This window comes from Antennarius striatus, chromosome 7 (assembly GCF_040054535.1).
Source record: "Antennarius striatus isolate MH-2024 chromosome 7, ASM4005453v1, whole genome shotgun sequence".
Classification (NCBI taxonomy): Eukaryota; Metazoa; Chordata; class Actinopteri; order Lophiiformes; family Antennariidae; genus Antennarius; species Antennarius striatus.
The window spans coordinates 7,762,959-7,790,338 of record NC_090782.1 but is presented as its reverse complement, the minus strand read 5'-3'; the positions used below and the strand labels follow the sequence as shown (position 1 = coordinate 7,790,338).

Here is a 27,380-nt window from a genome sequence, read left to right as displayed (position 1 = left end):
GATGGTTGTTGAGTTTAGGAGGATTGATAGGAGCTGATCCCATTTTTTATTACAAAAAGGCACAACTCTAATGTCAAGTTAGTATTTGTAAGAACCAGTTTTTTTAGTTGCCATCTGATATTGTGCAAATATGTAAAATTTCATTGACAACTGGTTCAATAATAAACTTGAATGCACTGTAACAATAAGCATTGTGCGTGGACAAGAGGGAATTCAGAGTTCAATGATGTACATGCACACTTTGGATGATATGCAGTCTTGTAATATTAACATGTAATTACATCTCCATATTGTTTGAAGACATTGAGTTGTGTGCTTTACTACTCTTTACATAACCTCATCACAACAGTGGTATATTTTTCATATGGGACATACACATTTGTCCTTTGTGTAAATTTAACAGTAGAGCACAATGTGTCCAAGAATAGATCCATCACGTCCAATCCAGTTTCACAGGACTGCTCAGAAATGAGCCCAATACGTGGGTGATCAAATCAAGTGGAGATAACGGGATGTCAATCTGAAGCAGCTCCTCTGTACCTAATTTTATCTGCACATTCCCATTTTTTGCCCACATGTGGTTAAGCACCCCAATGACCTCCATGTAATACTTCCACTGTATCAAAGGCAATTAAAATGTGTAGCAACAGCAAAACCTTAAAAGGCTTTATCAGGGCTGTCTTATCCACCAGACATCTCCCGGGGAGGTTGGCCGTTGCCAGGGTAACCCTCACAAATGGCAGCTGACGTCAAGAAGGTAGGAGAAATACCAGGGAGAGCCAGAGCTGCAATATGCATAATGGATTATTGAAAAAAGGTCCCTCTTGAAGAGTGTAAAGTGACTTAATATGCCTATCTTGCTGGGCCCACCACTGCTCCTTATTTGTGGTCTTTCTCTGATGAGGAAACTAGATGTTGATATTTTCATGGTTTTACCAGCACAACTCCTCAAATTTAAATTATCCATCATGAATTTAACACTGCTGATGATCTCATCAGGACACATTGTTGTCCTTCTCCCCAGGTTGGACCATGTCGCCCTACTAGATTGTATGTGTTCCTCTATCTAAATGTGATTTAAAAACTGACTCCTACTGTATTTCACTCACTCAGATCGTATGGCTAACTGTACAGCATCTTACCCAGTATGAGAGATCAGGCACATCACCTATTACCTTCCCCTGCAGACTGGTCAAGTAACATGGATCAAATGCAGCATTCATGAGTAGGTTCTCAGAAGTGACAGCTGTTGATGATGTATAAAAATGGTAACTACCATCACATGGGTCTGTACACTGTCTAGATCAGGTAAATATCTTAGTGTTGTAATTGACCAATTAAAGACTTTGTCTTGTATTACATGTTGTTCTATCATTAGCTGTGACACTGATTGTGCTGTCAGGTTTGACAATGACAGTCAAGTGCTTTTACATGCTAAATTAATATCTCTGTTGAATGAAGTGAGCTGAATTTATAAAAAAAATCTTGAAGACATTTCACCTTTCATCCAATAGACTTGTCTGAACAGCTGGAAGGCAGTTAGTTATATTTAATCTTTGACTTTATTCAACATAGAGATTTACCATGACATGGATGACATAATTTTCACAGATATCCAAAATGAATGCAACAAAACAGAAGGAAACACGTGCAAAGGATGATCAAAACTGTGTCCATATTGTGGTATAGGTGAAAAATAATGATTGACTGCATATATCATAAAATCACAAAAATGATTATCAGCATGACATTACATTAAATATTTGGATCATGTGATTAAAAACATCACATTCTAATCTCACATGATACTTTTTCTGATTCTGTAGATTGAAATAGAATCCATATAGAATTAGCACAAAACAAATAACAGGAACAAATGAAAGTTGGTGATAATCTAAAAATAAAATGTTTTTCGGTGTTTATTTTAAAAATGAAATGAATATGTCAATAAACTCATAGATGAGTGATCCTGTGGCTCATAGGATTTTTTAAATTAGATAAAGCACAGAACAACTGAAAAATGAGAGCTTTTAGTTAAAGGTAATCCAAGAGACTTCTGTACACCAGGAGTGCAAGACACGTCAGAAAGCATGAACTAACATGCTCTGAGGTTCTGAAGAAGTTCACACAAAACATGTACTGAGGAAAAAGAAATACAGGAAGTGAGGAATAACCCTTATGTGCTAATACCACACTTTTAAAAGAGCTTGTTACAGTTGCAACACTACGTTACCAGATGATCATTGTTTGCCGAAACCCACCAAGTGTTCTCACAATTTGGTGCACGAGTTTCCAAGCACCAAATAGTTTATGGAAATGACTTACAATTTACCTGAAAGCCAAATACAACTCTTGATACATGATTTGGATTCACACCCATCACTGTTTTGATTTAAATTAGCTTATAGTGTAATTACAGAACATGTATTGGTGCTCGGTGAAAGAGATACTAATCCACATTAAAGGAATTGGCTTCTTTTTGACTTCCTTTTTTTTTGTGTGCAAAACATACAATTTTTGATTTACCTTTGCTGGCACTGTAATTTTCTGTGACAGTGAATCACAGATGAATGAATCCAGAAGAAACGCAGGACAATAAACATTCAACATATACCAAAAACTCAGGAGGTTGAGGATCAGTTAAAGCTTCTGTACCTTTTTCCAGAAGAAGAAGTATACTTTATTTATCCCCGCAGGGAAATTACAGTCACTCAATACATGCTGTTGTGTTAGTTAGTTCTTTTTAACAATCAATGTATACACTGGCCCCCTGAACACAGCACACAAAGGGGCCTGCAAGCATGCAGTTAGTACACATCAAGCAACACACATCAAGCAACACACATCAGGGAGGCAGAGTGACGGGCAGCGGCTTCTGGAACGCGCCCCAATTGAGCAGCTTGTAGGGGGGACGGTGCCTTGCTCAAGGGCACCTTGGCAGTGGCTGGGAGGTGAGCTGACGCCTCCCACCGTCAGCTCACACTCCTGGTGGCATCCTGGCGGGAGCTGGATTCGATCCACCGATGGTTGGGATGATCTGTCTACAAGACGTCTGCTCTACCGCTGAGCCACTGCTGCCCCAGAGATGACATGAAGTCAGTGTTTTCTTCATATGTCGCAAATTGCATGGATTATAATACACAGCACTGTCGTTTCAGTTCTTCATTTCTGCTGAGTGTAGAAACTGCGGGGAGGAGCCGCAAATGGAGAGCGACAGAACTGGATTATGAGGTGGAGCGGGGCTGAGAGAAAGATTGAGCATGTGCACGGTACCCACGATGACAGATGAAGTATTTGTGGAAGAGATCATTATTTTTCCATTGTCGTCGTTTATCATTGAAAGTTACAGAAATTCTGTCCAATGACAAAGTTGTCACACTAGATATTCCTGAATATTTTCATACTAATTGACAATACCTATTAAGCTTTATAAAAATTAACTCCATTTTGCTAACATATAACACAATTTATCTGTAAAAAAAATAATCAGATTTTGAGGAAGAGTAATAGATTTAGTGTGAAGCTGAAGTCTACCTCAGCATGCACAGGGTATAAATTTATGAGACCCATACTGGTGATAATGGCTTGAGCCATGTCTTGAAATGACATCAGTTACCACAGCTGTTCCACTTGCACTCAGGTCACTTTCATTCTGTAAATTGAATTGCATATATTTTCTACTGATTGTATATAATTGCATATAGTTCAATGTTACTTGGCTTCGTCTCTTGAGCACCTGCACCTAATATCTTTTCCCATTGTGGGGTCTATAAAATGCATCTTATATTTTACAAATTCAAATTGAAAACAGTAATCAAGAATTCTGTATTAGGGCTGATCTCGTCCTCCAAGTCAGTTTATAGCTACTGCACAAATCATAACTAGTCCTATTGCCAATCCGTTCAAATAATTTCTTGGTCTTCAAAATGACTAAATAAATATTTCATCTGCAAATTTCAAAAGCAAAAACTTCACCGTGTGTTGCTATGAATATTTGATTTCAGTCTTAGGTGCAGATCCAGATCAGTTAACCCAATCAATAAGACAAATTCACAATGCTGAATGTTAAGTCAAAGAATGAAAGTTGAACAGCTGACACCCACAAATGTGCTTAAGCTCATATCTCACTGGTGTTATGGGACAAGTTTTGTTTCTTACCATATGTGTGTGTGTGGGTAAAGAATATATCTGACAGACAAACAGTCAACATGAGCCTCTTTTTATTAGCTTTCAAATAGTTTCCATGACTTACAATAACCATTCTCGTCAAATTTGACAGTAAAATGACGTATATTATAATTTTAATTCATCCAAACCCCAAACTGATGTAAAAGTGCTTAAAGAAGTGAACTATACCCATTTCAAAACATTGACTTTTTCACATAGCTGTTTTAAACCTGAATCTAAACACAACAAATATTTAAACGATCACACGATTAGAAAAATCAAGTATAAATATATACTTTTTTGTTAGTATTCTAAGTAATCTGAACATCTTAACGTAATGATTAAACTTCAACACTTAGGGTCAGTTATTGCGGCATTTAGTCTTTTGGGCTCATTATGTGTTTCAGCAATAAATCATCTCAAGGTTTCATTCAAATTTGATTCCCTGGGCCAGAGGAAGATCCTTGCTGTAGTTTATTGTGCAGGTTGAACGCCTCATGTACTGCTTCCATGAGTCACTTCCAGACTCTCTTCCACCTCCTGTGTGTTTCTCTCCTCCAAAGGCTCCTCCAATCTCAGCACCGCTTGTGGGAATGTTGACATTTACAATACCGCAGTCAGATCCTTTAGGTCCCAACCAGCGGAAAATGCGACCCAGATCTTTGGTGAAGATGCTGCTTGTCAGACCTTGATCAACCTCGTTGTTCCAAGCAAAAGCTTCTTCTTCGGTTTTGAACTTCAGGACATACAGTATGGGGACAAAGGTTTCGGTTTGGACAATAGGACTATCGTGAGGCAGATCCGTGAAGATGGTGGGCTCCACAAAATTTCCAGGTCGGTCAATTACTTTTCCACCACAGACCAGAGTGCCACCTTGCTGCTTTGCCTGCTCAATAGCTGCCAGATACTGCTCTACAGCTTGTTTGGTGTGAAGAGGCCCATACAAGGTGGTGGAATCTCCAGGGTCTCCAATGCGGACTTGTTTGTAGGCCTTGACAATCCTCTCAACCACTGTGTCGTGAACACTCTCATGCAACATCAGCCTCCTGGTAGTAGTACAGCGCTGGCCAGCCGTTCCCACAGATGCAAAAACAGTAGATGGCACCACAAGATCAAGGTCAGCATCCTCAAACACAATGATAGCATTGTTCCCACCGAGCTCCAACAGTTTACGGCCAAATCTTTCTTGCACCATCATTGCTACCTTCTTCCCGACTTGTGTACTGCCAGTGAATGACAGCAGATCCACACGCTTATCCTTTGCCATGGCTGTACCTATGTCGGCACCGCCGCAGGTCATAGAGCAGATAGCACCGGGCAAATTGTTCCGCTCCAGCACCTCAGCTATAATCTTAGTAACTGCAACACTTGTGAGAGGAGTGGTTGGAGCTCCTTTCCAGAGGCAGACGTTGCCACAGGTTAAACCAATGGCATTGTTCCAGCCATAGACAGCCACAGGAAAGTTAAAGGCAGTGATGACGCCAACAAGACCAACAGGGTTCCACTGTTCAATCAGGGCATGGCCTGGTCTTTCAGAAGGCAGGATGGGCCCCCCAATCATTCTAGAGAGACCAACAGCGTAATCACAAATATCAACATACTCCTGCACCTCTCCCACTCCTTCAATGTAGATCTTGCCCATTTCTAGAGATACAAGGCTCCCGAGTAGGTTAATCTTCTTTCTCAATTCATGTCCAATCTGCCTCACAATCTCACCTCTTTTGGGAGCAGGGACATCTGCCCATACTTTCCAAGCTTCTTTTGCTTTCTGGACTGTTTCTTCATAATCTGACAAAGTTGCCTGAGTTACTCTGGCAATCGGCTCATTGTTGGCAGGACAGTAGGACGTGATGACTTCTCCACTTCCACTCCAGCTTCCATTGTAAACACCAGGGTTGTCCTCAGACAAGCCAAGCTCTTTCATCCAGGAGTATTTGGGCTGGCTGATAAGGAGTCCTGACATAGCTGCTGACTGGTGGCAGTGAAGTGATGCAAGTTTTTTTCTCAAAAGAAGCCTGCTGTGCTGGGCAATGGTCAGAGTGAGGCAACGATGCATCTGTGCTGAAACATACCAGTTAAAAATTAATTTCAAATGAAATTTTAAAAAGGTTGAAGAATATTTTCTACATTTTTTTACTTGATTCAAATAACATGAAAATTTTTGATACTACAAAAACAGGACAAGCAGTAGATAATGTTCACCTTTTAGAACCCTTCCCAAACCATGATCAACAAAAAGTAGAAATAAAATGCTTCATTCCCTGTGGGGGCAGGGGGTGAGTATGTGCTGGAGCTTGACCTTGCAAGTTCAGGCACGACATGGGATAGAAGTCACCATGTTATAACACGGCTACAGACAGAAAGCCAAACCAATCGCACTCACACCTAAAATTAATTTAGTTATCAATTCACCTACTTTGTATGTATTTTTATGGTAGGATGAAGCTTGAGTAACTGGGAAAACAAAAAAAAAGACGTCGCAGGGAGAACATGCATAATTCACACAGAATAGTCAAAAGTCCATTTGACCTTGCAGCTTTCGTGCTGTGATGTAACAACTCTAACCAAATGTACCACTCTTTAATAATTTATTTTATTTATTTATTGACTAACTTCAGGCTCCTTTCTGGGAGGAGCTGTTCAAAATGTTAAAATAAGTTACATTAAATTCCACAGTAAGCAATCTTGTGCAACAAGGAATGTGGACAAACAACAGGTGTGAAACAGAGAAGGGTATGAAAATAACTTTTAAACACTAAAAAAAAAAGATTGTCCTTAGGGATTCAGTCAATTAAACAGATAAACAATACAAGGTTACGCATACACAATTTCATTCTAAATATTTGTTATTTTTATTATGTAAATAAGGCCAAAAGTGAGTGCCTCTTTATTAAGTTTTCTGATTTTAACTATACCTTCTATGAATATAGGCAGCTTTGAATTTTGCACTGACTTGTTTGGAGATGTGCTCTTGATCATTCCATTTTCCTATAGACTACAGCGCAGCCGCACGGTCACTTCATTAAACTAATGTAAAATAACAAAGAGTAGTGCACATAAAAATAAAGATCAGAAACCACAAATTAAACAATACATCAAGGACTTACTGGATGCATATAAATAAATTGGTATCCGTCTGTGCGTGTCATAAAACACATCTGCGCTGGATCAGGTGTCAAACATTTGGTTTGCACATCAGAGAAGTGTATCCACCATTTTCATTACGCAGTTAATCCATCTTTAATCAACCACGAGGCTGTGACGACTGGGATACATTTGTGATTCGGGCATATCTGACATACGAAACTTCTACTAAAATATTACCGATTGATATACATCGAAAAAAATAACGAAACCGTTCCATTTTAAACAACTTTTTTACAAAATAGAATGGTTCTCCAGCTAGGACATGGTTGCTAATGTAATCGATTCTGACCGACTGTGACCCAAGGTCTTGCAGTTATAACGTCTTGCTGTTGTAGATCATGTATGTTCATTACAAACGCTCCAGTCGTTAACAACTAAAAGCCAGTTTGTACCAACACTAGACAGTTTCTTACTCACTTGAACGTCAAGATCACAAGCTCACAACTCCCAAGAATAGACAAGGAATGAAGCATGCGTATACGTGTCCTCTACTAATAATATGGCGTCACTACCGCGACGGAAGTAGAAATGGTGAGCTGCATTCTTATTGGTCAGTCACCACAAGCGGTGTAACGCCTGTTTGGTTCGTTTTTTCAATGCTAACACATTTCCTTTGTTGTGACGACTGTGATTCTGCTGCAATAGACCAATTTAAACAGTTGCTGTTGAGATAATTTAAACAATGAGTGGTGGGGTGTATGGAGGAGGTGAGTGGGATTCATTTTCATTAAACGAAATCCGTCCATGCTAGTATGAAGCTTTTTTAGCATTGTTAGCTAACCTAGCAATGCTAGCTGTGCTAACGATTAAGCAGCTCCGTGGTGGGCGAAAGCTCTGCATTCTCGCTTGTGTTTTTAGTCGTCACATGTCAAAGAATTAATGTACCGGTACCTATGAATACACGTGGAGACAATTAAGTAACTCATCCTGGCACCGGCTAGGGTGCTCGCAAGTAATGGAGAGTCGGTTTGCTGGTCTCATGATCGCATCCCTTCCTGTGTGGTAACTTAATTCCCCAAACAAACGTGATATGCGCTTTGCCTTGCTGCCTTTCACACATTTTTATTTTCAGAATTTTTCAAATTTATATGAAGATTCAAGTTATTTACAATAAGCCTGTGTATCCAAAGCTGTTAAAATCAATCCACTGGACTTAAAGTTTCTTGAAGACGTCCTCTCATCCAAGAGGCTTCTTCAGTTCTCACTGATCCACTCCAGTGGTAACTATGACCTGGATAACTGGAAACCTACACAGACATCAATGAGCCTGTGATATATTTGTCTTCATTGTATTTACCTTTTTTTTTAGTTTGCCAGTCTTGTCTGTAAGCAGAATTAAAAGTTTTGGTTTAGGGGTCATAATTTCACACATGTGACTATTGCGTCTGGGTGAAGTTACTTATTAGTAACTGGGTATAACTTATTAGTAAAGGGATCTGCCTCAGTGGAGGTTTGAGCTCCGTGATTGCTATTCTAGTTAAACTCTGCCTTTGTAACGTACATGTAAACACACACACACACACACACACACACACACACACACACACACACACACACACACACACACACACACACATACACACACTGTACACATTTTTCCTTTCTTTTTTTGTTTAGTCTTGAAACTGTACAATCAAACGTACTTTGATGAAACCAATGACGATTAAAGTAAGTTAAATATTGTACTAAATCGAAGTGAAAGATTAATGTGCTGGCAAAGTCACTCCATGTTATTCAGTTACTTCAAAGAATTACATGTGTAATGTGTAAACCACATATTATGTTCAGATTCAGCTGAGAAGTCAAAGTAGCCATTTTAGTGGCTGCTGAACTGTATATGTGTAGTTTTACTTTGCAAATCTGTAATTAAAGTCACTAATTTTTTTCAATAATATAATTTGACACATTATTTGAGGACTACAGCACAAGCATCTATTTCATTTCTTTCAAATTGATCATTTTGATGGGTTAGGCATTGCTGTCAAACACTAGCAACAAAGGTCGGGAATGCACAGAGGTCGGGAATGTAAAATAGGTTAGAGTTTCTAGGCATGCATGATTTTTATATCCTGCTTCAATCGGGCTTGTGATTTATGGTAGGTAGTGTAGTCTGAGTAAAGACCAGTGATGACTTGGCTTTAAAATCAATGCATACCAGAAATACCAGAAAAAAAGTTCACATCAGCAGATAAAGTGGTTTAAAAAGGAAGTTTGAAGTTTGTAAATATGGTATGTTTTAATTCCTTTGTGATGTGTGTTATTGAAATTATTAGTATTTAATGAGTTGAAAAATATATTGTTCAAGAAGCTAATATTCATGTAATAAATTCAGTAGAAATATATTTGAGTAAGGAGACTGTGCTAACATTCCCCATAAGTGGCCAACTATTTAATGTTTTGCTACAGTGCATTTACATCTAAGCACACCAGATGCATGTATAAAAATGAGAGTGGCTGATATCAGTAGTTTTCCTCTGCATTGTAGATTACTGCATCCACAGCTGTAATCATTGTGGAAATTGATACCTTGATATTTTATCAAATTTCCAACCTTTTTCTCATTTTTGCAGATGAGGTGGGTGCTTTGGTGTTTGACATTGGCTCCTACTCTGTAAGAGCTGGTTACGCAGGAGAAGACTGTCCCAAGGTAAATCAATTTCTCATGGCCTGATTATGCACCCTGTATCCTTCCGTCATCTTCATCTTCCCTTCAGGCTATATAAATGTCACAAAATTAGGACTGTCACCCAGGAGACAGGCAGCATTAATTGAGATCAGGTTGTGCTAGAGTACTGACTTGGTTTGGATTTGTCTGCCTTTTAGGGGAAGATCTGTTTGAGTAACTCATCTATTTCACAAATGAAAGATGGCTGTTAATTCTGTAATTATTAATTTGTGTAATACTGGCCATGTGTAAATTTTATTAAATATTATCAAATATTAAATAACTTAGTGAGTTAGTGTGAGTATATCATTTTTCCTTTATATGTGTGATATATCATAGAAAATCTTGGCACCCAAAACTTTCCTGTTTGTTTTCTTTTTATACAAGTAGGATGCAAAAACTACTGTACTGATTTCTAGAAATTTTGGTGTAGAATCACCATTTTTTTCTTCTCCGCTTTCTTCAAAATTACAAACATACACAATATTTTTCTTATTTATATGTTAAATACTGAACTGATATCCATCAAACTCAATGTATTATTGTGTATCAGTAAGGATTTATTTGAAATGATCTCCTGTGATTGATATTATAAAAAAGGACATGTGGGAATATTGACTTATTTATCTTTGAATGCTCTCAGGCGGACTTCCCCACTGTGATAGGCGTGACGCTTGACCGCGAGGATGGCAGCACACCCATGGAGACAGATGGTGACAAGGGCAAGCAGAGTGGCACCACATACTATATTGACACCAACCAACTGAGAGTACCCAGAGAGAACATGGAAGTCATGTCCCCTCTTAAGAATGGCATGAGTGAGTGAGATTTTTTGAAATATCAGTGTTTTTAGCAGCCTTGATTGTGTAAAATATCAAGAGGGCAGTAAAAGTAGCATAGAGAGTCAATGTCTGTTGGTCAGCTGTCTGTGATGCAAACCTAGAACTGAATATTTATCGTACTGCCTGCTTGATCCATAGCTATAATTGTTCCCTTTTGTTTCGCCTTGCCTATAGACAACCGTCGTTCATTGTGAGCGTTAATGAGATTTCTTGATGACTGTCTAGTGTTTTCTTTTTTGAAGTTAAATCTGACAGTCATCGTACATTCCTGTTCTTTTGGTGTGTTTCTGAACTTCAGATGTGGTTTGCATGTCCATAGATGTTCATTTTGGTGAATTAGTTGGGCTAGAAATACATCACTGATCTTGGCTCGTTTTTCAATGCTTTGGTTTATAACTCAGTTTCCATTTTAGATTTTTTTTCCTCACATCTGTCCCACATTATGAGCTAGAATATCATTGTACATTGCATTCAGTTTGACAGCCAGTGTCTATACCTAGGCATTTAAATTTTCCGGCCAGACATTGGATGCATGCTATTTGTATAAAATGTCACAGAAGATAATTTGGAGTGATGTTAAAATTGTCATCATAGATTCCCTGCAATTGAAAACTTATTTCCCATTTGTTAGAAACATTTCAAGCTACAACATTTTGGACATTTGTGTGATTTATGTCTCCTTTGTGCATAAGTAAACGCGAGTATGGAATGAGTACCCTGACCGAACTGCTGCTGCTCATGCAAATCTGGTCTGGTGGAGTTTGGATATAAGGCTATTTAGAGATGAGTGTGACACCACATATAATTGCAGGAGAAGAGCAACAGGGGACCCCAGACTCCCTCGGAGGACTGACCTGGAACATTGGTGCCTGGTGCTTAAATTATTATCTGAAAAAGCTCATCATTGCTCTACTTTCTTCAACATCTGACCCAGAGATGATGATGATGATAATGATGATGATGATGATTATTATTAAAGATGTATTTTTTTCTGTTTTTAAAAAAAAAATTCTTCACTTGGAGCCACAATTAAAGAATGTTGTACATTTTTCACTGAGCGCCACTGCAATGTTATGCGTTACATGTTATGTCTTTGTGTTTAGGTTTTGTTACATCTGTATGTGTTCATATTAGAGAACATATCACACTAAAATCAATACGACTTATTTTCCAGTTTAGCTATGATGCAGTTGGCATTTTTTTGGTGTGGGTTGTTGAGTTATGCCAAAAAAAAACTGAAGAGAGACAAAGCTCTTGAGTGTTTCAAATGTATTTTCTGTGTGTGAGGGAGTTGACATTTATCAAACACTGCCTTTGTTTTTCTATTTACAGTTGAGGACTGGGACAGCTTCCAGGCCATTTTGGATCACACCTATAAGATGCACTTCAAGTCTGAACCCAGCCTACATCCAGTGCTTATGTCGGAGGCATCGGTGAGTTAGCTTGAGTTACAAGAAGGAGTCTGAACAACTCTCATTACTTAATGTTGAATCATTGCTCCAAGACTAGAAATATTGAATTACATTACTGTAGTTTGAATTTATCATGTAGCAGTGAAATCCCAGAGATTTAAGTTCTGCTTTTGCTTAAATTTTGCATGGTATTGTGAGGCAAGGAATTAGATGAAATTGATTGTCTCTGCTCTGTTCCCTATCACCTAACAGATTCCAAGTTGTTGTGTTATGTTTACAATACTCTTTTATATACTCTAAACTCGCTATTTTTTGTTTTGTGTCTGCAGTGGAATACTCGAGCAAAACGAGAGAAGCTAACAGAGCTGATGTTTGAACATTACAATATTCCTGCCTTCTTCCTTTGCAAATCAGCTGTATTATCTGCGTATCCTTCTCTATTTCACTTCGTCCAGAAAGGATAGGACAAAGATAATGTGGGTGTGTTATGTCTGTGTAGTTTCTCATTCACCATTTTTTTAAGTAAAAAAAAAAAGAGTTCTTCAGTTCTACATGACCGGTAGAGAGTCCACACTTCCCAATGTACAAGTTACAGCATTCTTCACTGCACTGAACAGCATACACTACATTGCACTGTTTGTGTTGTGGTGTTTTGTCCATAGAGTGGACAGACTATTTAGGATGTGTTTCTGCTCCTTAACAAACACACCTGGATTGTTCTTAAAGACATGTGGCTCTCCAAACAGGATCTTTGTCAAGACCAAAAAGTCCACCAACAAAAACAACAATGAAGAGGAGGGGTAAGACAAATGGAAACCTGAGGTCATCCCCTACATTGCTGGTGTTTCAGAAAAATTCAAGAACATTTTCAGGAAACACAAGATTCCCACACCTGGAAATGCTTTAAGACAAAAAGCTGGACCACCCTAAGGACAAAACACCACAAACAGGGCAATGTCGTGAATGTTATCTAGTGCAGTGAGGAATGCTGTGACTTGTGCATTCGGGAGACCAAACAACTGCTTCAAAAGCGTTTGACTCAACACAGGAGAGCCAGCTTCTCAGGATTGGACTCGGCTGTCCACCTGCATCTGAAAGACACAGGCCACTCCTTTGAGGACAGTCATGTCCAGGTTTTATCTGGGAAAACATGTTTGAGAGAAAAGTTGTCATAAGCTTTCTCCAGACTTACAAAAACACAATGCAGCTCTGTCTGGCCTTCTCTGTACTTCTCTATCAACATCCTCAAAGCAAATACTGCATCTTTAGTACTCTTTGTTGGCATGAAACCATACTGCTGCTCACAAATGCTCACTTCTGTCCTTAGTCTAGCTTCCACTACTCTTTCCTATAACTTCATTGTATCGCTCATCAGCTTTATTCCTCTGTAGTTGCCACAACTCTGCACATCTCCCTTGTTCTTAAAAATGGGCACCAGCACACTTCTTCTCCATTCCTCAGGCATCTTCTCACTATCTAAGATCCTTTTGAACAACCCGGTCAAAAACTCTACTGCCACCTCTCCTAGACACTTCCAAACCTCTACAGGTATATCATCAGGACCGACTGCCTTTCCAGTCTGCATCCTCTTCAATGCCCTCCTCACTTCATCCTGACTAATCTTTGCTACTTCCTGGTCCACAACAGCCACCTCTTCTAGTCTTCTAGTTCTCTCTCATTTTCCACGTTCATCAACTCTTCAAAGTACTCTTTCCATCTTCCCATCATACTAGTGGCACCTGTCAATAGACTTCCATCCCTATCCTTAATCACCCTAACCTGCTCCTTCAATCTTTGTCTTGCCAACCTGTATAGATCAGTCTCTCCATCTTTACTGTCCAACCTAGCATACAAGTCATCATAAGCCCCTTGTTTGGCCTTTGCTAACTCTACCTTCACGGTACGCTGCATCTCCCTGTACTCCTGTCTACTCTCCTCAGTCTTCTCAGTGTCCCACTTCTTCTTAGCTAACCTCTTTCTCTGTATACACTCCTGTACCTCCTCATTCCACCACCGAGTCTCCTTATTAACTTTCCTTCCAAAAGACACACCAAGTACTCTCCTACCTGTCTCCCTGATCACATTAGCTGTAGTTTTCCAGTCATCTGGAAGCACCTCCTGACCACCCAGAGCCTGTCTTAACTCCTTCCTAAAAGTCATGCAACAGTCTTCCTTTTTCAGCTTCCACCATTTCGTCCTCTGCTCTGTCTTTGTCCTCTTCATCTTCCTCACCACCAGAGTCATCCTACACACCACCATCCTATGCTGTTTGGCTACACTCTCGCCTACCACTACTTTGCAGTCACTGATCTCCTTCAGATTACACCGTCTACACAAGATGTAGTCTACCTGTGTGCTCCTACCTCCACTCTTATAGGTCACCCTATGTTTTTGCCTCTTCTGGAAGAAAGTATTCACCAAAGCTGTTTCCATCTTTTTACAAAGTCAATCCCCATCTGTCCTTCTACATTCCTCTCCTGGATACCAAACCTGCCCATCACACAATAACTTGAACCCACCTACAATGCAGTATTGATCTCAATCACCAGAAACCAAAACAACCATTCACATCTGAGTACAGCTCACCATAACAGCTCACAGGAGGGTGGGCGAACTGGTCAGAACTGAAGAAGCTTCCTGGCTGAGAGGTGAAAGTCTCTAACTTTAAAGCAAGTCCAATTGTCCAGGTGATTCTTTTTGTGTATGTACTTTCTAAAGTTAAATTCTTCTTCATAAAAAACTCCTTGACTGTAAGTGTCTCAGCTTTGCCAATGGGCGGTCTACAGGCTTGGTCTTGGACAGCGGAGCCACACACACCACAGCAATTCCAGTGCACGATGGCTACGTCCTCCAACAAGGTGAACAATTATAATGAATCATTTATCGTAAGTTGTGTAGTGACAGAAGACATGAAGGTAGTTGGGGTAAGAGAATAGGATGCAGAAGACAGGGTTAGATGAAGGCAACTGATTCGCTGTGCCAACCCCTAAGTTGACAAAATACCTGCAGATTTTTCTTGTGTTATAAATGTACAAGTTAGGGGATTAATGTAAATGTAATAATTTTAAACGCAAAATTGTGTGCTCCTTATCTTTAATTTATGGTGCCACCTGCTGGTTGTAGATTATATTTAATTTTTGCCAAACCAGCATTTCCTTCAAATGTTCTGTTATTAACAACCTCTATCACCATTTTGAAATATTTTTTGGTGGATTGTAAATTACACTTTCCCATCAGGTTTGTTAAAAATGATGATTCCTATTTTTAACAGTAAAGATGCAGATTTCAGAATGAAACTTGAACCAAGGCAGTCATAGACTGCAACATCCCACAACACCCCTGAATTCAAAATTTTAACCTGACCTACTTGCATAAGTCAAAGATCAAAGCTAACCAACTGGTTATTTTAGAGAACTTAGAGTAAGTAAAGGAAGGTATTGATCTTATCGTAGTTTCAAGTAAAATAAGTTTTCAGGTAAGATAGAACTTTATTAATCCTGAAGGATATTCTGGTGCAATTATCTTTGTGATTAATAAAGTTTTATCTTTAAAAGGACGTGTGGTTGCTGTGTTGTGTCATTATGGATGAGATTTACAGTTATTCCTGAATTCCTTTTTTTATTCACAGGGATTGTCAAGTCACCTCTGGCTGGAGACTTCATGAGCATGCAGTGTAGGGAGCTTTTTCAAGAATTAAGTTGTGAAATAATCCCCCCTTACATGATTGCATCTAAGGTATGATCTTTGCTGCAAATGCTAAATTCATCATTTCATAGCTGTAATTGTATATGTCCTAAATCTAACAGATGCAATATAACCTGAAATTCACTGTTCATTTTCTATTTTCAAGATGAACATGTATTTAAAAATATTTTTCACACTCCAGCTATGCTTTCAATGTTATGATAAAAATATATTTAGTTACAATTATGACTGTATAAGAACTGTAATTTTGTCTGAGCTGTCAACCATTTTGGATTAGTTACTGTTGTTTAATCTTAAATAACCTTTTTAAACTGCATGATTATAATTTTAGTTTCAATGGCTCTTGGGTTTCCATACGTGTTGAACAAAATGAGCTGAGTGATAACAGCCTATAGCCAGTTGCTGACAGGCCAAAATTCGTTGAAGAAAACATTACTTCACTCTTTCCAATGTGGGCTGTATTTTATTTTACATTGTGTGCCTACACATCTTATATAGGTCCTCATTGCTATCATTATTCATACCAGAAAGTGTCACTTTATGTGTTTGTCATTGCAGGATGCTGTGCGGGAGGGATCCCCAGCCAGCTGGAAGAAAAAGGAGAAACTACCTCAAGTCACCCGATCATGGCACAACTACATGTGTAATGTAAGTAACAAACTTACTCCTGGTTGAAGTATTCAATGTTATTTTCTTTCTGTAAATGTTTACCAATTTGCCTGTTTTCAGTGTGTGATCCAGGACTTCCAGGCATCTGTGCTGCAGGTCTCAGACTCGCCGTACGATGAACAGTAAGAGCATTACTTTATTAGACACTTGTTTTACACTAGTTAAACTGAGGCACAAGATCTGGCTTTGTGTGGATCAGGAAAACAGTTTGTCGTTTCAAAAGCCTGTAAGCACTGCATTTCAGCAACAGGTTCCTCACCATTGCTGTAAAATGACGTTATCACTGTGGTTTATATCATAATTATCATCTTTATTACCAGATGTACATGATCCTGTACTTTAAGTCTCAACCATTAGATGTACTAATGTCAATGTTTCAACCCCAGTCTAAGATATAACCCCCACTCCTTTATCAGGGTTGCTGCTCAGATGCCCACTGTACACTATGAACTGCCCAATGGCTACAATTGTGACTTTGGGGCTGAGAGGCTGAAGATCCCAGAGGGCCTGTTTGACCCCTCCAATGCCAAGGTGTGTGTTTTTCTAAATATACCACGCAATACTGTACTAAATAAAGAATTTTCGAGACGAAGTGTTTACATGTGTTGCTTTCCATGTTTTTCCCCGCAATGTTATTTGTTTTGGACGCTTTAGGGCCTGTCAGGAAATACCATGTTAGGAGTTGGCCATGTGGTGACTACCAGCGTGGGAATGTGCGATATTGACATCCGACCGGTAATTAGTTAGATGTGTCAAACATGTGTTCCACTGTTTTCTTGGTGGCCGGATCAAAAATGTTATCTTACATTAATTAAATTTGTGAATTTCGAATTATAGGCTGTTGGAAGACTACCTGAACTTAATAATTAAAGATATCCAGACCAATGTCTCTTTTTTAGTCTTGTAGCTTCAATTGAAATGTTAGCATATGCTTTTATTTTGTTGTTTTAGTTTTTTTTTTCCTGTTTCACATGTGTCATAGGGTCTTTATGGCAGTGTGGTGGTGACTGGTGGAAACACTCTCATTCAGGGCTTCACAGACCGACTGAACAGAGAGCTCTCCCAAAAGACCCCTCCAGTAAGTTAATACCTGTACTTCCTTACATTTTCTGGACATAATTCTCTCAGCTTAAGTGTAAGACTTCAAACTCACTGAACACCATCTTCTCTACTTCTGTGTGATTTACAGAGCATGAGGCTGAAGCTAATAGCCAACAACACAACGGTGGAGCGTCGGTTCAGTGCGTGGATAGGAGGCTCCATACTAGCATCACTTGTAAGGACACACACAAGATAAAATGGGAAATAATATGTACACCGTTGTGCGTGATATCCACAAGCTCTGTGAATGTATTTGAATTTATCCTGTATTCAAGTTCAGCTTGTTTCTTCCATCTCCCAGGGAACCTTCCAGCAAATGTGGATCTCCAAACAAGAGTACGAAGAGGGAGGAAAGCAGTGTGTGGACAGGAAGTGTCCATAAATTCAAGACACCCACTAACCAACAACACCCTTTGTCACAGTCTGCCAGAAACTCAACATCACGAGTTGTTGCCCTGATGCCAGACTCAGGAACCTACAAATGATTGCCATTTTTTATGATTTGTTTGTAAATGATTTCTTGTCAAAGTCAGACAAATACATTACCAAGTAAAACATTACTTTGTTGCCATGACAAAATTAGATTGTTTACCTGATGTCTAGGATGGTTGGGATTTTTTTCCAAACATTTTACTTAAGGTTTAATTGCTATAAAGTGATTAAATATTAGAATTTTAAAACATGCGAAAGTTTCCTCTGAAATACTTCCACAGAATACTGAGTGTCAAATCTGGCTGACACATTTGGAAGAATCTCATCTTTTGTGGTGAATGTCTTGTGTCCATAAACCTTGTGTAGAAAGTGAGCCCATCATCCATCAGTCAGTTCTCACCTGTTTATTGGCAAGTATCAATTCATATGAACCTGTATTTCATTTCCACTTTGCTTTCAATGGCTACATCTCTTTTTTTTTTTTAAATAAAATCCCTTTGTTAAACGTGTTTGAAATAATTTTTCAAGTATAATAGCCCACATATGCAGACATTTAAATTCTCTTTAGTTTCCAACAATAGGTGCATAGCTGTTTGAAATTACAGTAAACATTTCTAAAAGCATTCAACGTTCTCCAGAGTTGTACAGTCTCTCCAAACCTTTAATATTTTTTCAGAAAACAAGGTATACAAGAAGTGTGTTTGATATTAAGTATGGAAACTGACCAAAACATTCATGTTGATGAAGCATCATTTACAGCATCAACAACTGCACAAACTACACTCATACATGACAGGGAACAATAGTTTTAATGTTTTTTTAACATGAGCAAATGTATTCCAAACTCACAATAAAAACATGAAGAGGACTTTATAGCTGCCCTGAGGATGCAGGAACTTTCATGTGAGGAAATTTTTCCTTGAGTCTATCCCGAGTTTGTTTCTCTAATGTGGCTTTCCTGGTATTCTCCCGAAGACGTTTCTCTCTACGCAGCCTTTACGACAAGAAGAAAACAGTGCAGTAGGAAATGTCAATTGATAAAAGAACAGTACATTTTTATTACAAGACTTTAACCTTCAAAAAGAAAACAGTGACATATCTTACCTGATGAATGGTTCAACAAACTTGGGTGTGAAGAATGTCTTTCGCTTGTATATTCTATTCATGTACCAAGGTATGGCATACTCCCTGAATCTATACCTGAGACAAAGGAAAAATATCAGGAGCGTACCTCTCACTTTTTGTGTCCAAAGGCTAGCCATTTAGAGATATAGCTACTCTAAAAACCAGCTCTGAACATAAAAAACCTTTGTGACTGATGCCAGCCCTGTTTTTGTCGATGTCATTTATGTGTTTTGTTAGTAGATCTACAAAAACGTTGCTGAGTTGATTTACATTTAACATTTAATTTGGTGTAGATCCTTTTTGATAAAAGGCAAATCCAAGACCTTTTTTTTTCCCAGCTTTGATTTTGGATCAGGCTTGATTGAATTCAGTGGGACTACTGTGTTTTGGCAGAGGTATGCAGTCTACTGAGTGCTGTTCTACTTAAACATCAGTTTGATGTTGAACTGTAGACTTTTGCAATCCAGGAAAAAAAGCTCCAGGGATGCCACAGGGACATCATACAGATGCCATAAGATGTTAATACTAAAACTTCTGCAATATAATACATATGTGTAGATACTGTCATCTCACCAGGACGTGAATCCAAATATATTCCTCCTCCAGGCTCCCGGTCTGCCTTTCTCCCGTCCTGTCTGCAGCAGACGTAGTGCAATCTCTCTCTCTGTCACCACTGAGTCCAGTCTCCTCATCGACTGGGTAACCTGGGATGAGGAAGAAAGCAACATATTTTTAGCTAAGGCTGCTTCTCTACCACAAACACTGACCACAAAATCAACCTTTGTATGACAGAAAACTGTTAAAAGCTGTTGAGATTGACCTGTCCAATGTGATTGGCTATTTCTCCAATAACTGCTGAGATGTCACATTGAGAGCACAAACCTTTGTTAATCTTTCTGGACTTGGCATCATAACGTTTTGCCTTATTGCTTCCTGCTGAAGCGTGAGCAGCAAGTTCTTCTCTTTCAACAGCACATACCTAAGACAAAAAAAGAGCATGACACCACTGGAAATAGTTGCTACCCTGTGAAGTACCAATAGAATTGTCACTGTTCTTACCAGAGCTTGTGTAAATCTTCATTGCTCTTTATTCTCAGTTGCTTGGCGGTCCATGGTGCACCTACAAAAAAATTGCCAACTAAATGTGTGGGAAAATGCGTTGTGGCTACATCTGTGCTACAACACTATATTATATATATATATATATATATATAATTATATAAACTTCAAAAATTACCTGACTTCACAGCAGACTCTCCCCAGTTCTCAGGGTTGTCAAAAAACTCCTCCAGCCCTCTTCTGCTGATTGTTGTGTACAGCCCTCGACACTGTCCCACAGAGCTGGAAAGAATATTCCAAGATGACCCAATGGGCATCAACTTTTCCCTGGTGAGTGAAAGCGAAATGCTCAAAACAAAACAAAGTCATCTAAGAACATTTTTCTGAATCCATACCTCTCAGGTCATCTGCAGCTGGGAATTGAACCATAGACGTTCTATCTCCTGAGTGACAGCTGTGCATACTACCTCTCATAAAGGCTCTTCTTAAATCTGTCATTTCTGCCAGTAGCCATTAGCCTACAGTCCTTTACACCTGACTGATACTGTACGCTTACTATAATCAGTGAATACACAAGCAAACACCTCTCCTAAAATATGTAATGAACGTATTAATCAGACCCTTACTATTGGTTTGTCATTCCTGAGTATTTGTTCTGAAATGTAGCAAATACAACATTTTAGGCAAATGTCAACCTATGCCATAATAATAATCCGGACACTCATCTATAGTCCACCATTACTGGCCTTTGCATGTCTGTTATTCATCAACCGTGAAAAGCTCGATTCATTTTGCCGGCAGGTTTCTTACCTATCAGGACGGAACTTGAACTGCCCATTTATTGCAAGGTTGCGAGTATTTACAGCTGAAGGTATCTTAACGACATTTACAAATTGCTTGCAAAGAGTCAAAACGCGTCCTACTGATGAGGACGCCGCCATTTTTGCCGTTGTCCATCCCACAATACCCAGCATGCATTTCTGTGTCCCAAATTAATATTAATGGTTGTATTTTTTCTACATTACTAGTATTTGTTTGCTGTAGTGTTTGACTTTGTGCCAAAATGTATTATTTATTTCTCCTCCTGTTAAAAACGAGGTATTTATCATTACCAAATATGGCTATTTCCGTTTTACTTTTCCATCAACGAATCAGAGGTCGTGTTGTTAATTCGTCATCACTCAGTTGCAATGGTGGGCATGAGTGTTCTCAGGTCTGCTGCTTCCTTTGCAGCCAGACTGAGTCCTCTGAAATCTGGAAATAATGCGGCAAATTTACTAACCCGAACAATACCACGGGCCAATAATGGTAAGATACGCCATGGTCATTTAGAGAGTGAGAAAGTTTATTAGAAATATGGACGACGTTTCTTTTGACCTTGCGGCGGGGCTTGTTAGCTTGCTAACAGTTACTAGCCGTGTGTTTATCTCTTTGACAACAAAACCGAGTGTCAAACATATTTCAGTAATTTAATCATTACAAATACCTAATGACGGTTACTTACCATATTGTAACCCATTCTTTTATTTGAACAGAAGATAATGCGAACCTGTCTTTACTGAAGGTATAATAGTAATGTTAGGGAAATAATTTTTATTTGTTGTAAACCTGTTTCATTAAAATGATGTATGGGCACTTACCTAACGGGATTCAAATCAGTTTGTCAGACGGATTTAAACCTTATTAAATACCGTTTCATGTTTGCTTCACAAAGTTGCGTTGGCAATAGTAGTGATTTGGTTCATAGTGTCCACTTTTTATTATATACTGTATGTAATACTGTATGTTCAAGACATTGATCCAATCATTAAACCAATTACAGAAGTCAAAATGCCTGTAGTCTTATAACAGGATCTTGATATGATCGCATGTCAGTAGTGCATCAAACAAACTTTGAAATGCAGTCAAGACAGTAAACCATTATTTATCTTGTAGTGGCTGTTCGATGGGGTCATGGAAAGAAATTGTTCGTCGTCAAACCCAGTCAATATTATGACAAGAGATTTCTGCGCTTATTGGTGAGTCTTGTACTGTTATCTCATTTATTGCCCACGATCATTACTAGTTGTGCTATGTAAATAAAGTGGATTGGATTGGATTATTGCCCCATTTGTGAGGCTATTTGTGAAAGAAATCTAGTGCATTAAGGCAGAAATGTATCAAAAGAAAAATGATGTCCTTTACAATAATTCATTTTGACAGCTTGTCAAGTTGTTAAGCCAAACTAAAGATGGGCAAGACATCCGTCAGAGTTGTGGGAAGAGCAGAGGACATCCCCAAATCATCCTGAATGGGGTGTACATAATTCCCAGGATGTTACATTGTGTCCTTCATATGTTCTTCTTTTTATTGGTTACTTAAACATGATTATTTTTCATTTTGTTTTTTCTAGTACTATTACACCATGCTGACAGGCATTCCTGTGACTGCCTTTGTCATATATGTGAATGTCTTTATTGGTAAGTGAGCATGTGTCACAATTGTTGTTTTTCATTTTTTATTTTAGCACTTTCATGAAGATGAGGTTCAGTGAGTAAATCAGAAGATATTACGTTGTGTTTAACGTGAGTGTAATTGTGTTGTGAAGGTCAGGCGGAGCTCGCTGAAATTCCAGAGGGCTACGAACCAGATCATTGGGAGTACTACAAGGTATTAACTTTGCATCTTAGTGTCTTAGTGTGTTTTTCAGTATTGATTTGATTGATTTATTATTTAGTAAAGGACAAAATGCAATTAATTTGGACAACCATCATCTCTTTGTAGAAGTCTGTATTGTATCATATACATACCTTCTATAACTTTTCAGAATAATCTTCTCTGATTGTACTTTAATCTATATTCGCCATTTTAGGTTACTTAAATGTCATCACTACTCTAAATACAAAAGTACGATTACCCAAGACTTACCAGAAACAATTACAGGACCTAAAAACAACACATAATAAAATACAGGCACAGGTCGTTTCAAGTTAAGTCTTCTTGATTATATGTCGGCTTTAAAAAAAATACATGGAAAAATAAGTTTGTCATTTCGCTCAAAATATTGGACTCTTAGATCAGGACAGGGTGCCCAGAGAGGAACTGTGGTATTGTATGAGGAAGTCTGGAGTGGGAGAGAAGTATGTTAGAGTGGTGCAGGACATGTATGAGGACTGTAAGACAGTGGTGAGGTGTGCTGTAGGTGTAACAGAGGAGTTCAAGGTGGAGGTGGGACTGATTCAGGGATCAGCTCTGAGCCCCTTCTTGTTCGCTATGGTGATGGACAGGCTGACAGACGAGGTTAGACAGGAATCTCCATGGACTATGATGTTTGCAGATGACATTGTGATCTGCAGTGAGAGCAGGGAACAGGTGGAGGAGAAGCTAGAGAGGTGGAGGTTTGTCCTGGAAAGGAGAGGAATGAAGGTTAGCCGCAGTAAGACCGAGTACATGTGTGTGGATGAGAGGGACCCAAGTGGAAGAGTGAGGTTACAGGGAAAAGTGATCAAGAAGGTGGAGGATTTTAAGTACTTCGGGTCAACAGTCCAGAGCAATAGAGAGTGTGGGAAAGAGGTGAAGAAGCGTGTACAGGCAGGATGGAACAGGTGGAGAAAAGTGTCAGGTGTGATGTGTGATAGAAGAGTTTCAGCTAAAATGAAAGGAAAGGTGTACAAAACTGTGGTGAGACCAGTGATGTTGTTTGGTCTAGAGACAGTGTCACTGAGGTCAAAGACAGGAGACAGAGCTGGAGGTAGCAGAGATTAAGATGCTGAGGTTCTCTTTGGGAGGGACCAGGAAGGATAGGATCAGGAATGAGTACATCAGAGGGACAGCACATGTTAGAGGTTTTGGAGACAAAGTCAGAGAGGCCAGACTGAGATGGTTTGGACATGTCCAGAGGAGAGATAGTGAATATATTGATAGAAGGATGCTGAGTTTTGAACTGCCAGGCAGGAGGCCTAGAGGGAGACCAAAGAGGAGGTTTATGGATGTAGTGAAAGAGATTATGAAGGTAGTTGGTTTGAGAGAAGATGATGCAAAGGACAGGGTTAGATGGAGGCAAATGATTCGCTGTGGCGACTCCTGAAGGGAAAAGCCAAAAGGAAAAGAAGAAGATCACTAAAAAACCTTTAAAAGCACATAATATCATGTTACTGTACAATATATAAGAGTAAAAACATAATGTATTCAAATACAAACGTATATTTCCAATATCACCGTTAAGCGTCACTCATAAATCACACATTTGTTTTTAATTCAGATTCATTTATGGTAAGATTTTAATCCTTATAATTTAATCCCTGAGGGGAAGGAGAAGAAAAAACTACAAGGTAGTCTTGACCAAAGGGGAACTGCAGGCAATAATAGGGTATGGCTGCGCACATTTGTACGTATGTCCAAATGTTCATAAGTTGAATGTTCCTAAGTTGAGGACTATCTGTACAAGCAAGTCTACTACACAACTTGTTTTTGTTTTAAATTTGCAAAGTTTCAAGGTATTATTATTCCCGCTGCAATTTCAAAATTTGTCTGAAAATTGCAAAGTGTAGGTACATATTTCACACCCTGTTCGTACTTGCAAGCAGCATGTTTTTGCCAGGACATATTTTAAGTGGTACTTGGACCCAGATGTACCTGGGCTTGCGCTAGCCGTTCGCCACCTTGCCATAGGCGAAGTGAATTCCAGAGTGGCTACAAGGTTTTTAGCCTGTATAGCCACAGTGGCGTTCTTATTTTTAGGAAAAAAAGGCTAAAACGTACAACTTTTTTGGACTCGCGAAAATCCCCGAGCGATAACATAAGAAAAAAATAGCATGCGGCTATTTCTGCATGCCGACAGAAATAGCCAAAGTGACCCGAACGCTCCCGATCATTAAATACGCACTCGGGTCATCACCTCCTCTCATCCAATAAAAAAAAAGATTCTATTTTTACAAGCTAAACCCGCGAATTGGTGCACGACAAGGCGAGGACGATTGATCGAAAGAAAATGAGAATAGAGTGTATATTAGATTTCTAATTGAACAACAAATGGTGAATGCTGAGAGGGGGTAGGAGTGGTGACAGACCGGTCAGAAGGTAAATGAAAGATGTTATCAATACTTTTTTGTAGTCTTAGACTTTTGATCCCTATGACCGGCAGGAATAACCAGCGACTCATGTAAATCTGTATTCACCTCACTTGCTATTTTTCATGCTTTTTTGAATTGAAATGACAAATCATTATCGAATTTAAAAAACCCCCAACTAAACTATGGCATACCAATGGTGTTGTCTAAGTCAAAGTTTAAATGTCTTCTAGTCCAAGTAAAACTTACAAGTAAACATTGAGTAATATTTTGTATGACTGTATCTTCACATAGTGAATGCAAGTTTTCAATTGTTGAATCTCACATTTATACCTGTATAAAGAAGGATAGAAATAAAGATGGTTAAGCTTGAACTGTTGACCTTAGTGTATTTTTGTAGGTCAACTGAACAGAATATTTTGCCCCCAGAATGCACTAGAATGCAGGAAAACAATCCCACTTTCCAAAAAAGTTCACGGGATGCCCCCACACACACACCCCCACGACGAGTGTGGTTTTACAGCCCCCAACAATTGAAAACTTGCATTCACTATGTGAAAATACGGTCATACAAATATATTGTTCAATGTTTACTTGTAAGTTTTACTTATACTAGAAGACATTTTAACTTTGACTTAGACACTTTGATTTTAATAAATTTGATTCTTGGTATTACTCAATGTTTACTTGTAAGTTGTACTTGCTGTTATAGCAAGCCGCTGTCTTGGACACAGAATGTAGCTTTTTGTGGGTTACTCAATTCTTTTCCACTGAGCCACAGTGGCTTAGTCATACTACATCGTAGTGCAAGCCTAGTATACTAATGTAATTTTAAATTTAATCAATAGAACAATATAAAGGTTGTAATCAAGGTAATTGTTCAAATGATGTATGACATCATCTAAGTGTCAGTTGTGCAGCATTTTGTGGTATCTAGTGAGCACCCATCATCTCACTATTGTGACCTCATCAGGAGAAAATGTTTGACTTGCCCATTCTGAGCCACTGTAGAATAAGATGGAGGGGCAACATGGCTGCTCTCTAGAAGAAGCTGCCTCTGTAGATGTAAAGTCAGTCCGATCTAATCACAAACACATTTTTCAGTTGATTATATGATGATGATGTTATTGCATATAATACTGTATTGTATTTCAGCAGTTTAAATCCACTGAATACTGTAGCTTGACCAATTCATTTTTGTTCATTTGGATCAAATACATGTACAGTCATTAAAATGTTTCATTTGTGTGTCGTTGAAGCATCCCATCACCAGGTGGATTGTGCGGTACGTCTATGATTCTCCAGTGAAAGACTATGAAAAGGCAATGGCTGCAATCCAAATAGAGAAAGAGAAGGCAGAAGCGAGGTGAGAGGTTGAAGCCATTTTTACTGGTTTTAGGTTGAAGCCATCACCAAAGGCTGTTATGTGTAAAGGCTTGAAGCTACGATTAAACTTCAGCAAGGACAGACATTTGTAACTACATTATATATATATCATTAAAAAAAATTTTTTTCTCACATATCACACACATGGTCTTTCTAAAAGGAAATGTTTGATTTATTTTTAATGTATTTCTGTCTGTTTATTGTCACCAGGCTGATACAGCTCGAGGTGCGTCGACACATGAGGGAGAAAGGAGATGGTCCATGGTACAATAAGAAGACTATCGACAAGGCGTTAGTTGACAACAGCCCTAAGACAACACCTGACAATTGACCCAGAGGTGTCTGCCATCAGTTCGTTATGTGATCTCACTGTTTGTACATTTTTTTGCTTCCTGCATAAATAAATTGTCTATATGCCCTCTTGATATTTTTAGTTTCTTCTTTTAATTAGTGTGCCTGGAAAAAGGCTTTGTGTTGAAAAAGTCCTTAAAATCTTTAAGGAAATCTTTATTTTGGTTGTCATTACAGTGTGTGTGACGCTACCTGCATAGATGGTTCAGGGATAAAATCTGACAGTTGATTCAGGTCTTTGTCGAGTCAGCATATCACCCATGATGTAGAC

The 27,380-nt window shown here is 38.8% G+C and overlaps 4 protein-coding genes across 9 annotated transcripts; 2 read left to right on the top strand and 2 right to left on the bottom strand.

Annotated features, from left to right (window-relative positions):
- Positions 1 to 4,190: 4,190 nt before the first annotated feature.
- On the bottom strand, positions 4,191 to 7,802 carry aldh7a1 (aldehyde dehydrogenase 7 family, member A1). 5 transcript variants are annotated; one of them, XM_068319198.1, is made up of 3 exons: positions 7,083 to 7,175; positions 6,584 to 6,621; positions 4,191 to 6,223 (listed from the first exon to the last, which is right to left on the bottom strand). In XM_068319198.1, the coding sequence occupies exons 1-3, from the start codon at positions 7,144 to 7,146 to the stop codon at positions 4,595 to 4,597; spliced, it is 1,731 nt and encodes a 576-aa protein (XP_068175299.1). In that variant the 5' UTR covers positions 7,147 to 7,175; the 3' UTR covers positions 4,191 to 4,594. The 5 variants fall into 5 exon arrangements, with proteins under 5 accessions (XP_068175299.1, XP_068175301.1, XP_068175300.1 ...); XM_068319200.1 differs by lacking the exons at positions 6,584 to 6,621; positions 7,083 to 7,175 and adding an exon at positions 7,732 to 7,802 and having other exon boundaries at positions 4,192 to 6,223; XM_068319199.1 differs by lacking the exons at positions 6,584 to 6,621; positions 7,083 to 7,175 and adding an exon at positions 7,732 to 7,800 and having other exon boundaries at positions 4,192 to 6,228.
- An 80-nt stretch (positions 7,803 to 7,882) lies between these two features.
- On the top strand, positions 7,883 to 18,649 carry actl6a (actin-like 6A). Its single transcript, XM_068320287.1, has 14 exons — positions 7,883 to 8,021; positions 9,885 to 9,961; positions 10,623 to 10,797; positions 12,154 to 12,254; positions 12,563 to 12,660; positions 14,997 to 15,091; positions 15,862 to 15,968; positions 16,497 to 16,586; positions 16,668 to 16,729; positions 17,024 to 17,138; positions 17,262 to 17,342; positions 17,590 to 17,685; positions 17,797 to 17,883; positions 18,010 to 18,649. The coding sequence occupies exons 1-14, from the start codon at positions 7,997 to 7,999 to the stop codon at positions 18,088 to 18,090; spliced, it is 1,290 nt and encodes a 429-aa protein (XP_068176388.1). The 5' UTR covers positions 7,883 to 7,996; the 3' UTR covers positions 18,091 to 18,649.
- Positions 18,650 to 18,678: 29 nt separating this feature from the next.
- On the bottom strand, positions 18,679 to 21,270 carry mrpl47 (mitochondrial ribosomal protein L47). Of its 2 annotated transcripts, none has more exons than XM_068320289.1 (7): positions 21,135 to 21,270; positions 20,503 to 20,606; positions 20,325 to 20,385; positions 20,148 to 20,244; positions 19,839 to 19,969; positions 19,245 to 19,340; positions 18,679 to 19,134 (listed from the first exon to the last, which is right to left on the bottom strand). In XM_068320289.1, the coding sequence occupies exons 1-7, from the start codon at positions 21,263 to 21,265 to the stop codon at positions 19,011 to 19,013; spliced, it is 744 nt and encodes a 247-aa protein (XP_068176390.1). In that variant the 5' UTR covers positions 21,266 to 21,270; the 3' UTR covers positions 18,679 to 19,010. The 2 variants fall into 2 exon arrangements, with proteins under 2 accessions (XP_068176390.1, XP_068176389.1); XM_068320288.1 differs by having other exon boundaries at positions 18,696 to 19,134; positions 20,503 to 20,651.
- Positions 21,271 to 21,505: 235 nt separating this feature from the next.
- ndufb5 (NADH:ubiquinone oxidoreductase subunit B5) lies at positions 21,506 to 27,183 on the top strand. Its single transcript, XM_068319836.1, has 6 exons — positions 21,506 to 21,632; positions 22,260 to 22,342; positions 22,717 to 22,783; positions 22,912 to 22,973; positions 26,632 to 26,738; positions 26,969 to 27,183. Exons 1-6 carry the CDS (start codon positions 21,515 to 21,517, stop codon positions 27,087 to 27,089), a joined length of 558 nt encoding a protein of 185 aa, XP_068175937.1. The 5' UTR covers positions 21,506 to 21,514; the 3' UTR covers positions 27,090 to 27,183.
- The last annotated feature ends 197 nt before the right edge of the window (positions 27,184 to 27,380 follow it).

Bases quoted from the DNA above. Each gene is read 5' to 3' on its own strand.
- ndufb5 (XM_068319836.1), top strand. From the start codon at position 21,515: ATGGTGGGCATGAGTGTTCTCAGGTCTGCTGCTTCCTTTGCAGCCAGA. The intron at 22,784-22,911 runs GTAAGTGAGCAT...TGTGTTGTGAAG, and splicing joins ATATGTGAATGTCTTTATTG to GTCAGGCGGAGCTCGCTGAA. The intron at 26,739-26,968 runs GTGAGAGGTTGA...TATTGTCACCAG, and splicing joins AAAGAGAAGGCAGAAGCGAG to GCTGATACAGCTCGAGGTGC.
- mrpl47 (XM_068320288.1), bottom strand. From the start codon at position 21,265: ATGGCGGCGTCCTCATCAGTAGGACGCGTTTTGACTCTTTGCAAGCAA. The intron at 19,970-20,147 runs GTTTGTGCTCTC...TCCTCATCCCAG, and splicing joins GTCCAGAAAGATTAACAAAG to GTTACCCAGTCGATGAGGAG. The intron at 19,341-19,838 runs GTGAGATGACAG...CCTTTGTCTCAG, and splicing joins ATATTTGGATTCACGTCCTG to GTATAGATTCAGGGAGTATG.
- actl6a (XM_068320287.1), top strand. From the start codon at position 7,997: ATGAGTGGTGGGGTGTATGGAGGAG. The intron at 15,092-15,861 runs GTGAACAATTAT...TTTTATTCACAG, and splicing joins TGGCTACGTCCTCCAACAAG to GGATTGTCAAGTCACCTCTG. The intron at 16,587-16,667 runs GTAAGTAACAAA...GCCTGTTTTCAG, and splicing joins GGCACAACTACATGTGTAAT to TGTGTGATCCAGGACTTCCA.
- aldh7a1 (XM_068319198.1), bottom strand. From the start codon at position 7,146: ATGATCAAGAGCACATCTCCAAACAAGTCAGTGCAAAATTCAAAGCTG. The intron at 6,622-7,082 runs GTATAGTTAAAA...TTGTTTTCCCAG, and splicing joins GCTGCCTATATTCATAGAAG to TTACTCAAGCTTCATCCTAC. The intron at 6,224-6,583 runs GTAGGTGAATTG...GTTTCAGCACAG, and splicing joins ACCATAAAAATACATACAAA to ATGCATCGTTGCCTCACTCT.